We start from the raw sequence: 12,821 nt of genomic DNA on the forward strand, positions 1-12,821 counted from the left end.
GGAGGCTGCAAGGAAGCCCTTGTTGTTAATAGAGGAGAGGACAATACTGCAAAGGCTATAAATGTTAGGATCCCTTCAACCTCTAGGGATCTGTTGCACTCCTCTCGAAACTCTGAGGACTTATTAAACTAATTGAACTAAGTAGCCTGAGCAAGGTGATGGATAGGGACTGAGGATTACAAACTGGAGATGATGACTTACTCTCCCCCTCAACTGTCCCTCTCTCCTTTATCAGATCTAGATGTATTACGACCACTCAGCGTTAACTTGCAATCTTAGATCGATCTGCAGCTTTATTTACCACCTATTCCCCAAGATTACCCTGATTATTTAACCCAAAATACTTTGTCCAGTGGCTCTGCCTTACTTTTTTGATCTAATCCTCGGCCATCGCTGGTATCAGGACTGGAGGAGATACAGACATCGAGAGTCTTGGATTATGGGGAGATAGACCACCTTCTCTTTGTTTGTTTCAAATGGTTTGGTCGCTGTGAGAGGACGACCTTTTGAGACCTCTACCCCCACCTCCTTTGGATGGACTTACTACAACCACAAGACTTCCCATCGTTGTGAGAGGGCGATGATGTTCCGATGTATTGACATTTGTAACTTACTGGTCTCCCTTTTACATCTATTTCCTCCCTTATTTTAAATTACCTGTCTTAACCATCTCTAACACTCTTAGAAGAAAATGATCCTTCATCTCCTTCAACTCGCTCCTATCTTTGATGTATTCAACTGCGGAGCTCCTTGCACTGCGAGATTCCCCCCTCTCGCATGTCTGGCCCTCTCAGTTATCAAGGGCCGCCCTTGAGGACGGGTTTTGGAACCCTGAGAGGTGGTTTGCAAAAAACCGACGGCTTTGGGGGTTTTTAGATAAATGTTTAAGTTCTATTTTAAGGGGTTCTGGGAGGGATTGTGGGAATGGATCTGGGGGGATCCATAAATCCACTGAAAGGGGTAATGGGTCTGATAATCATGGTGGGGAGGATGGGGACAGAAATCTGACAAGGATGCAGGGGGATGAAGGGATGGGCATTAGTATAGTAAGTGGGAGGGGCAGATATGACGGCTGCAGGGGGCCATATTATGTTTCGGGAGTGCGCAATCGATGTTTACAAGCGATTGCCCACTCCGACCCCCAAAGCACTGCTCGTTTCCCGGGTTGTTCAGAGTCTCAGACCCTGGGTCTACGGCTGATGTTGTGTAATGCCAGGTCAGTGGTAAATAAAGCCCCCCTCATTCATGATCTTATTTCAGAGGGGGGTGCTGATCTGGCAGGGATTACGGAGACCTGGTTAGGCCAGGAGGGAGGAGTTCCCCTTGTGGAAATGTGCCCGCCAGGTTTCCGTGCATTCCATCAGCCAAGGACTCAGGGAAGGGGTGGGGGAGTGGCAGCAATCATTAGAGAAAGTCTTTGCCCGAGGGAGGCCTCTGTTCCTCAGATAGCCGGATGTGAGTCCCTCCTTGTGAAGTGGGGTCAGGGGATTCAGATGGGCCTACTGATTGCGTACCTGGCTCCCTGCCACGTAACAGCGGTCCTGCCTGAGCTGCTCGACATTATAGCCGGGGTGGCGGTGGAAACCCCCAGACTTATTGTTATGGGGGATTTTAACCTGCCATCTGCTGGTGAGATGTCGGAGACGGCTCGGGAGTTCATGGCTTCCATGACGGCCATGGGCCTGACCCAGGTAGTTCAAGGCCCCACCCACTTGGGGAATCACACTCTGGACTTGATTTTTATCTCTGATCAGTGGCTGAATGATCTAAGAATAGGGGATATAGACATCAAGCCCTTGTCATGGTCTGATCATTCTCTCCTTCACATGGACTTTCAAGTCACTTCCACCCACCGCAGGGAGACGGAACCAACCAAATGGTACCGTCCCAGGCGCCTGATGGACCCCGAAAGGTTCCTGATGGAGCTTGGGCCATTTCCTGAGACTCTGGCTCACGACTCGACTGAGGACCTGTGGTCGCCTGGGACAGGGCGGCTACTGGGGCCTTGGACCGCGTCGTGCCTTTGCGGCCTCTGACCCGATGCCGATCTCGTCTAGCTCCTTGGTTTTCTGAGGAGCTGAGAGAGATGAAGCGTCGGAAAAGACGCCTGGAGAGTGATTGGAGGACAAGCCGATCTGAATCTGACCGAACACAGGTGAGATCTTATATTAAGATCTACCTAGTGGCGATAAAAGCGGCGAAGTCTAGCTACTTCTCCGCTCTTATTGCATCTGCAGAGAACCGCCCAGCTGCGCTGTTTAGGGTGACCCGCTCCCTACTTCAGGTGGGGGTACGGGAAGATCCCTTAAGGGGTCGAGCTGAGGATTTTGTACAATTCCTGCATGATAAAGTCGCTCAGATTCGGGAAGGCCTGGACTCCGATTGGGTAGATCCAGGGGAGGAGATGGGGGCAGGTCTTGAGAGCGTTATCTGGGAAGAGTTTGACTCTGTGGCTCCTGAGGACGTGGACAGGATTCTGGGCAAGCTTAACACTGCCACATGTTTATTGGACCCGTGTCCCTCCTGGTTGGTACTGGCCTCCCGGGAGGTTACACGAGGCTGGCTCCAGGGGATTATAAATGCTTCTCTGAGTGAGGGTGTCTTTCCCGCCGCCTTGAAAGAGGCGGTTGTGAAGCCCCTCCTCAAGAAGCCTTCCCTGGACCCGGCTATATTATCAAATTATCGTCCAGTCTCCAATCTTCGCTTTGTTGCGAAGGTTGTTGAGAGTGTGGTGGCGCAACAACTACCCTGATACCTGGATGAAGTTGTCTATCTGGATCCGTTCCAGTCGGGCTTCAGGTCACGATACAGCACAGAAACGGCATTGGTCGCATTGGTGGATGATCTCTGGAGGGCTCGGGACAGAGGTTGCTCCTCTATCCTGTTCCTATTAGATCTCTCAGCGGCTTTTGATACCATCGACCATGGTATCTTACTGCACCGGCTGGAGGGGTTAGGAATAGGGGGCACCGTTCTTCGGTGGTTCTCCTCCTTCCTCTCTGACCGTTCGCAGTTTGTGTTGGCAGGGGGGCAGAGGTCGACCTCGAGGCACCTTATTTGTGGGGTGCCGCAAGGGTCAGTCCTCTCACCCCTTCTGTTCAACATTTATGTAAAACCGCTAGGTGAGATCATCCGTGGTTTTGGGGTGAGTGTTCATCAGTATGCTGATGACACACAGCTATACATCTCCACCCCAGAACATCCCAATGATGCCCTTGCTGTGATGTTCCGTTGCCTGGAGGCCGTACGGATCTGGATGGGGAGAAACAAGCTCAGACTCAACCCCTCCAAGACTGAGTGGCTGTGGCTTCCGGCGTCCCGGTATAGTCAGCTGGTACCATCACTGACAATAGGGGATGAGATCTTGCTCCCCACAGAGAGGGCCCGCAACTTGGGTGTCCTCCTGGATCCATGGTTATCTTTAGAAGATCATTTGACGGCCGTGGCCAGGGGTGCCTTTTATCAGGTTCGCCTGATCCGCCAGTTGCGTCCCTTTCTGGATCGGGATGCCTTGCGCACGGTCACTCATGCCCTAGTTATCTCCCGTATGGACTACTGTAATGCTCTCTACATGGGGCTCCCCTTGAAAAGCACCCGGAAGCTCCAACTGGTCCAGAACGTAGCCGCGCGGGTGATTATGGGCGCAGCTCATTACGCCCATGTAACACCTCTCCTACGCGAGCTGCACTGGCTCCCGGTGGTCTTCCGGGTGCGATTCAAGGTGTTAGTTATCACCTTTAAAGCGCTCCATGGCTTAGGACCTGGGTACCTACGAGACCGTCTTTTGCCACCAATAGCCTCCCACCGACCAGTTCGTTCTCACAGGGAGGGACTACTCAGGGTACCGTCAGTCAAATTATGTCGACTGGCGACTCCCAGGGGGAGGGCCTTCTCTGTGGGGGCTCCAACCCTTTGGAATGAACTGCCCCCAGAGATACGGAATATCCCTGATCTCCGTGCTTTCCGCCGTGCCCTCAAGACCCTGATGTTCCAACAGGCAGGGCTAAACATACAAACATTCAAATGATTTTTTAAATGTTATCTAATTCTGGGTTTTATTTAATTGACCAAACTAAGTAACAATTTTAATTAGCAATTTTATGATGTTTGTGTGTCTATATTTTTCTTGACTGTACACCGCCTTGAGTCCTACGGGAGAAAGGCGGTATAGAAATATAATAAATAAATAAATAAATAAATAAATAAATTTATAATCATTTGGCATTCTAAAATAAAGAAATGTTATCAATTCAGCTTTGTTCTGAAACAGAACAAAGTATCTGTTTGTAAACAGAATGTATTGTTCAGGTTACTCACCTGCTTAGATCCCCATGCTTTGTTTGTTTTACTAAATGTATATATTGTCCATGTCCCCAAGAGATTCTCTACTTAACTGCTTCCCCAAAGGGGAGGGAGGGGAGAAGATAAGAAGGTCTACCCATCATTCCCTTGCAGGGAAGCTTTCCTCCGCTTTCCTCAATCTACTTCCATCACTCTGCAGCGTGGCTCATTTGTATGAACGAATGTACATTTTCTGTATTCCTCTCCTAATAAGCACATTTAATGTAATATCATTTTTTCCAATTAATAATCTATTAGGCCTGCCACATCTCAAATAATCTATTTTTTATAGGGAAGGATCATAGCTGAGTGACAAGTAATCCCTTCATAAGCTCCCAGTGAAATACCTCTAGGTAGGACTGAAAGCCTGGAGAATAGTAACGCTAAGCAATATTCAGCAAAGTGGGTCAACGGCTTGGCTCGGTGCAGGTTTCTTACATTGTTAACACACCTTCAGATCTTGCTGAATTCCAAACAGTCCTAGCAAACATGGAATCAGAACCAAATTCAACAACAATCTGATGAGTCACACATTACCCACTCCAATATAGCTGCTTTCTCCTACCTCCTATTTTCATGTATGTACAGATAGTCCTCACGACCACAACTGAGCCAAAAATTAATGTTGTGACATATTTGTTAAGTGAGTTTGGCCCCATTTTACAATCTTTCTTGCCACAATTGTTAAGTGACACACTACAGTTGCTAAGTTAGCAACACGGTTGTTAAGTGAATCTGGCTGCCCCATTGACTTTGTTTGTCAGTAGGTTGCAAAAGGTGATCACGTGACCTTGGGACACAGCAACAGACTTAAGCAGGAACCAGTTGCCAAGCATCTGAGCTTTGATCACATGACCATGGGGATGCTGCAAGGGTCATAAGTGTGAAAAATGGTCATAAGTGATTATGAGCCCTGGTGACGCAGTGGTTAGAATGCAGTACTGCAGGCTACTTCTGCTGTCTGACTGCAATTTGGCAGTTTGCTTAGAGCAGGCTATAAACCACTGTGAAGCAGTATATAAGTCTAAGTGCTATTGCTAAGTCACTTTTTTCAGTGCCATTGCATCTTCAAATGGTCACTAAGTGAACTGCTGTAAGTCAAGAACTACCTGTATAGACCCTTCATCAATTATTCACAAAATTTGCTTTTAGAGTGACAGGAGGCAACATTCTCTTAAATTTATGACAAATCAAGCATTTGTGCACAAATCTATGAACAAACTGCAAATATAGGCAATAGAAAAATGTTGAAATGTTTACATACTTCTTAGTTAAAATACAGAAGCTGGAAAATGGATCAGTATGTCATATACACACTTGAAAGTTGTGCCTTCAAGTCATTTTAGACTGCTGAACCCATACAACCTGCTCCCTGCACTTTTCTTGGCAGAATTTTTCAAAAGTGACCTGTCAGTTCCTTCTTTTTAACATGAGAAGTGACTGGCCCAAAGTCACCCGATGGCTTTGTGGCTAAGGAAGGACTAGACCTCCTAGTTTCTAACCTGATGCTTTAACCACTGCACCAAAGTAGATCCATATGCTTACTGATTATACTATAAACCTGCTAGCCACTGATACTTGCAATCAATATTCTGTAAGCATTTTAAATTCTTCTTCTTTTCTTTTCTTTTCTTTTTTTTTTTTTTGCAATTTGAAATTATGATGGAAGAAAAAATAAAGAAAAGTGTTATGTAAAAAAGCATTGAGATAGACCTTTGTCTCATTTTTTCTCATGTTTCCTTTCCTTTTCTAGATGCATTCTGAATTTAATTCAATTTATTAAACCTGTTTTGGAGGAAGGAGGGAAATTAAACCTTGGCAGGGGAGTGCTCCTTCCTGTGCTGGAGGCTCTGAGGACCAGGGCCGGTCAGCTACCACTTCAAAGGTAAGGAAGTATTGCTGCCTGCCTTCTGTCCCAAACTCTCCCAGGCATAAATTAGCTGCTTTGGCTTAACTCAGCAGTGATGCTTGCTTGGTGCTACTGCAGCACAGACTGAATCCTTGCTCAGTCCCTGGCAGTACCAAACAACCCACACAGATGTCTTAAGATGAGGCAATAAGTTTGTACAGGACTCGTTGCAAGTTCAGAGTTTTACATGCCTAATTATTATCATTCTTCAAATGTAATGTTGTGTGCCCTCCACTTTTACAATGTATATGTGTTTCCTTAGTATGCATGCACATGCATGCACACCTTGGAGGGAACAAAGCTGGTGGTGATGAATATTATGAGAATAAAGTTCAAAACATTTGGGTGGGAGGGGAGGTTTGGGAAATTATTTTATTGCTCTAAACCTGCACTGAAGATATAGAACTTTGTTGCAGCAAAGATCAGCAAAGTTATGAATACCACAAAATTTGAGATTGGAGTCATTTGCCTTAACATCCTAAAGACAGGATGTAATAGAGTTCTGAAATAGGTCAGAACCTACAGATATTGCAGATTATGCAAAAAAACACCCATCTAAATCTAGAGCTGACAACATAGGACAGAGATCTTCAAACTTGGCAGCTTTAAGACTTGTGGACTTCAACTCCCAGAATTCTCCAGTTAGTATAGCTTAAGCATAGCTTTAAGACTTGTGGACTTCAACTCCCAGAATTCTGGGAGTTGAAGTCCACAAGTCTTAAAGCTGCCAAGTTTGAAAACCTCTGACATAGGATACCTTGAGCAGGTGGTTGGACTAGAAGAGCTCCAAAGTCCCTCCCATCTCGATTATTCTGTTATCAATATAGGTAGTCCTCAACTTACAACCATTTGTTTAATGGCCAAAGTTACAATGACAGTGCAAAAAGTGCAATTTTTACACTTACAACTGTTGCAGCATTCCCATGTTCACGTGATCAAAATTCAGGTGCCTGGCAACTGGCATGTATTTATAATAGTTGCACAGGTCATGTGATCAACATTATTCTTCCCAGCCAGCTTCCAACAAGCAAAATTGGGGAAAGCCAGATTTGCTTAATGACCGCATGATTCTCTTAACAACTGCAGTGATTTGCTTAACAACTGTGACAAAAAAAGTTGTAAAATGAGGCACAACTTACTTAACAACTGCCTTCCTTAGAAAAAGAAATGTTGGGCTCAATTGTGGTCATAAATTGAGGACTACCTGTATGCATTCTCCCTACTGATCTCCAAATTTCTAAAACTTTAAATAAAAAAGTCATGCAAAATAGCCTGAATTTACAATAGTTTCCAATTTTCCTAAAATCTCATGAAATATAATTGATTTCAATTATGTTTTCTATTTTCCAAAATGTAAATGCTTTGGGAGGTTCCTGTGACATCATCAGAGCTAATGGAAAGACTGTTTACCTTTCCCCTAAGTAACATTTTATCGCATCCCATTGCAGGTTCATTTGAAGAAAGAAAGAATTTGAAGTAGTTAGAGGCAGAATAAACAATGTATCATAGATGTATTCATATCAACAGATAAAAATACACAAAAAAAGATCTGTGTGAGAAAACTACCTGTATATAACTAATGAAGTCCTTCTTATGAAGTGCTCTCCGCTGGATCTTATATTCAAGAGCTGAGACCTTCTTAATGACAGCCCTGCAAAAATGAAGGCAGAATTCTTTTGTAAATTCTGATTCATATTAATAGTAGTTTTAACTGTTCTGTCGTGTCTGAATTTTTGGCAACTTTATAGGCAAATGCTGTCCATGCTACCCTGTCAAGCATAGCTTCTTTCAATTGTTGGAGCTGATGGAATTTTTTTTATGCAGCTAATTCCCCTGGACAAGTTGTGGCGTAACATAGGTGGAAGATGGAAGGGTACCCACATATAAATACAGGTTGTCCTCGACTTATAACAGTTCATTTTGTGACCGTTCAAAGTTACAATAGCACTGAAAAAAATGACATGACTGTTCACACTTACAACCATTGCACCATCCCCATAGTCATGTGATTCAAGTGCTTGGCAACTGGTTCACATTTATGATAGTTTCAGTGTCGGGGGGGGCGGGGGGGCTGTGTTGATCTTTTGTGACCTTCTGACAAGCTAAGTTCCTGGGCAAGCCAGATTCACTTAACAACTGTGTTACTAACTTAACAACTGCCGTGACTCCATTAACAACTCTGGCAAGCAAGGTCATAAAATGGGGCAAAACTCCCTTAAGTGTCTCACTTAGCAACAGACATTTGAGGCTCAATTGCGGCATAAGTCGAGGACCACCTGTATATATAGGACTTTTAGGATGTCCATCAAGAAGCCTTTAAGAAGCCTCCCTTAAAGTGGTCTTATGCATTTGTATTGGGACTAAAAGAAATGCCAATCCACCTGGAAGACACAAGATTGGAGAAGGGGGTATAAAGCCACCCTTGTGATGGTTTATTCTTAATCAGAAAGGTGTTACTGCAATGTCCACAAAAAAAAATGGTTACAGAATTATAGATGTCTACTGGTGCCAATTTTTTGGAGATTATCTATAACGACTTTTGGAAAAATACATTTACTCACATACTTATCGGCTCTCCACTCATGTAAATTAGGGAGTGACCCTAATGGCTTGAGATCATGTATTTTCATAACAGGGATGTTATTATTCACAATTAATGTCAGTATTATTTTTAATTTATTGTATGTCTATTGCTGGTCGATGACCGTAATAAAGTTTATATTCTATTCTTAATCAGAAAGATAATGCCGCAAGTAGAAGCGTCTAGGGAAGAGGTCCCCAAACTTAGCGACTTTAAGACTTGTGGACTTCAACTCCCAGAATTCCCCAGCCAGCCATGCTGGCTGGGGAATTCTGGGAGTTGAAGTCCACAAGTCTTAAAATTGCCAAGTTTAGAGGTCCCTGGTCTAGGGTCTCCTTCCACCTTCCCCCCACTCCCCCCAAATCATGCTTTCTTCCCACCCTTCCCTAGTTATTGTGAACGCCCCGCTTCCAGACCTCCGTTTTTTACCTGACTTCCTTACGAGTGAACAGCCCGACTCTCTCCAACTGCTCTAGCTCCGGAATTCGGTCCTCGATGCGTTCTTCGATCCTCTCAGCCATAACCAGCAAAAAGCGAGAAGCGTAGCTCTAAGCCGGACCGAAACCCACGTGGAGCGCTCGCCCTCCGCTTCCTGTAGCGACCAGCCAGCTATCTCGAAGGGCTGGGCCGCTCCTTTCCTTTCCGACTAAAGCGGCGCGGGATTCCCGATGCTTCCACCTTGCGGCTCCTGGAATAATTGCAGCCTTTCTGGTTTCGGACAGGGGGGGAAAAATAACAGGGATACGCCGTCTGTGCTGCATGTTGGCTATAAGTTATTAGGAAAAAGAAAAATACTTGTTCCAAAGAATGGCAGTAAAATTCGAAATGGGAACAACCCAGCTCTACCATCCAGGGTAATTATCTGTTTGGGATGGAGGAAATTTTCGCGGTCCCACCAGCGCTTGAATTTGGGACTTTCCCTGTACTATTAACAGAATTGAGAGAGTGTGAGGGAATCGATCGTTAATGCTTTGCTTAGAAAACTCGCTTTCTTAACAGGAAGAAAATGGCATACCAGTGAGAAGTTTTCCACTTCCAGCTTTGTGTTTCTGAGTGTCAAAACCCTGTTTGGTTTATGCACTGCTGCAGTTGTAGGCTAGGAGCAAACGTCGCATCCATTGTAGTCAATTTATCTCACGATAGAGAGAATCAGAAGGAACCCATGCCAGGTAAAGCAGAATAAAATCCATGTTGGTTGTCTGGACCTGCTTGAGGAAGATAAGCAAGAGGCTTTCTGATCATATAAAACACAGATTTGAGAAAGTACTTGGACAAACCAATAGCCACAGAATTTTAATACAGGTAGCCAGCGATTTATACCACAATTGAATCCAAAATTTCCATTGCTAAGCCAGTCAATTGTCAAGTGAGTTTTGCCTCATTTTATGACCTTTCTTGCCACAGTTGTTAAGTGGATCACTGCAATTGTTAAGTTAGTAACACAGCTGAAAATTCAGCACCTGAATTTTGATCACAGGGATGCTGCAACAGTTGTGAGTGTGGAAAAAGTCATAGGTCACTTTTTTCAGTGCTGTTGTAACTTCAAACAGTCACTAAATGAATGATTTAGAGGTCAAGGACTATCTACATATTTTCCCTGCTACGGTTGTTTCACTGATTCAAGTGGCCATATTATTTCCACAATAATAAATTATCCATAATTAATATGATTAACAAATATCCCAATTCAATAAACATTTTTTCCATTATTTATTTACTCATAAATTTTTGTAATGCCAGATATGTACCGGTATATGTTTTCTATGTAATATTATGCAACATGCTTCACTAAATTTGTTTAATGGTTTATATTCATATGTTTTCTGTATTACAATACACTGCAATGCCGGCCAACTGGCCACTAAAACTATGTGTGAATACTTCTCAGAATTTTAACAATTCCATAACTGGGGCATAGTTTTCATCATAGCAAAGTTGAAACCATTCTATATGATCCATAATTGTTAGAAAGAAAGCAATACAGGCAGAACAATATAATCTTAAAAGTGTTCCATTCTCGAAGTTCATAAAAGCAAATTGCTGAAACAGAGACAATGAGCAACAACCAAGAAGTTGAAAATGCTGGGACAAATATATGGATGTTATATATCTAAATATATAGCACCTGAGAACTGGGAAGAATATTCTGCTTCTAGTTATCTTAACACAATTAACATTATGGACTGTCAAAAGTATTCAGACCTGAGTAACAAATGCAGTGTATGTAGCAGGCAAGAAAGAACTTGATTTGTAAGAACCCTGCTCAGTAGATTTGGAATGCAAACTAAAATGCAACTTGACATGTCTTTTGTTCCTGCCTCCTTCAGAAAATCTCCTGTAAATGTTTCCCATGTGCCCCTAAGTTCACCATTTGAACATATAACAAAAAATTAATAGGTGAAGGATCCTCTTTTTTAAAGTAGCAGAGACTAAGGTCTTAGACAAAGGAATAATGACTAGATGGCAGTAGCTGTTCTTCATTCGTTATTGTTATTACAATGTTTTAACCACATATTAATTTTAGAATAGTTTTTCTATCTTGGGCAAATGTATCAAGACCTTTATGATATTTACAGTACAAATTCTTGTAAAGTACATCTGTCTACTGCTCTAAGCTTCTACCAAAATATGGGTCCATAGTCAAATAAATATGAATAATCTGTATTAATCTGCATCAGAATGATCACTTTAACCCAATTGAATGTAATATAAACTATTTCAAGACATCACATTTTATATTAAGAGAAATAAAAATTTAACTATTTTTCCTGTACAAGAATTAGTGGCCCAATATCCTTAAATAATCACATAAACAGAGTTCTGTTATTGCCCAGTATCTTCTTTATAAAATCTCCTTGTGCTTCAAGAAGAAACATCAGGTAATCTCTAGTCAAAACATGCTTCTCTACCAACAGCAGTTTCAAAGAGGCAACACTAAAATACTCTAAAGCAGTAAATGTATGGAAAAAAATATTCTAGAAAATGATGTGTCTTATTTAGTTAAACTAGCAAGCTTTGTGTTTATATCAGCAGCAATCTGTAACACAAGTTTTTGAATTTTTATCCTGACAAATAGCTAGGTCCAAAAATTGTGGGATTTTTCTCCTTTTGAAGAGACTAGATTTCAGGAGATCTTACATAATATACTACTATATATTAACAACTTGAGCATGAATTTTTATGAGTCATCTTTCTTATTATTCATTCAGACCCAAAATTAACTGTGCCTTGGTTCCATCTGGAGGACAACTATGTAGGCGAATCATTTTCTATAGGTTATGACGTCAATTTTCCCTTAAATACCAATCAAATATCATTCATGTATTAACTGCTGAAATACAGGATGCAATCTTATAGCTATTTAAATGAGTGCAGTTTTCACTGAATTCAGTAAAATGTACTTGTAAGATTTTCTCTCTCATATTAGCTACAAATGAATTAAGCCAGAGACCTGTTATTTTATCTATTCATTAATATTAATTTATATTAGAAAATTTCATGTTCTGTTAATCTACATGGAAACAGTAATTTTTCCCTCTTGCTTCTAAACCTTTAACTTAAATATTAAGTTGCCAATCCTATACTTTTCACTGTAATTCCCACTTAAGTATCTAAAATTAATCTTCCAATTCCAATGCCAATAAAAGACCTGTTATGTAATCGAAATAATGAATGTTTGGAACTATCCCAATGTCTGGGAATTTCCATGGAAAACAAATTTTTACTATCAATACATAAATTAGTTGATTACACTGTTTTTTTACATTGGAGAAAATGGAAATTTTTGAGTTATATTCTCATATCAAGTCAAGACAGCTGGTTTGCTGTACTGTGGGGGTTAAGACAACAGGATAAAAACAAGCATACAAAGCCAGCTGGATGACCTTGAGCAGTTCTCTCTCGGCCCTGGGAAGCAGATAAGGACTACCCATGTCTGAAAAATCTTGGCATGAAAACTAGTCCAGGAATTAAAAACTGTCTCAAAGGAAC

The 12,821-nt window shown here is 42.2% G+C and overlaps 1 protein-coding gene across 1 annotated transcript in view; it reads right to left on the reverse strand.

Moving 5' to 3' along the window:
- UTP6 (UTP6 small subunit processome component) overlaps positions 1-9,484 on the reverse strand; it is a 33,963-nt gene extending 24,479 nt beyond the window's left edge. Inside the window, exons 1-2 of the mRNA XM_034412504.3 lie at positions 9,261-9,484; positions 7,817-7,901 (exon numbers count right to left, since the gene is read on the reverse strand). Coding sequence (XP_034268395.2) covers positions 7,817-7,901; positions 9,261-9,352 — 177 coding nt within the window. The 5' untranslated portion in view covers positions 9,353-9,484. The remainder of the gene's footprint in view (positions 1-7,816; positions 7,902-9,260) is intronic.
- Positions 9,485-12,821: the final 3,337 nt, after the last annotated feature.

This window comes from Pantherophis guttatus, chromosome 2, assembly GCF_059756535.1.
Source record: "Pantherophis guttatus breed Tessera chromosome 2, ASM5975653v1, whole genome shotgun sequence".
Taxonomy (NCBI): domain Eukaryota; kingdom Metazoa; phylum Chordata; class Lepidosauria; order Squamata; family Colubridae; genus Pantherophis; species Pantherophis guttatus.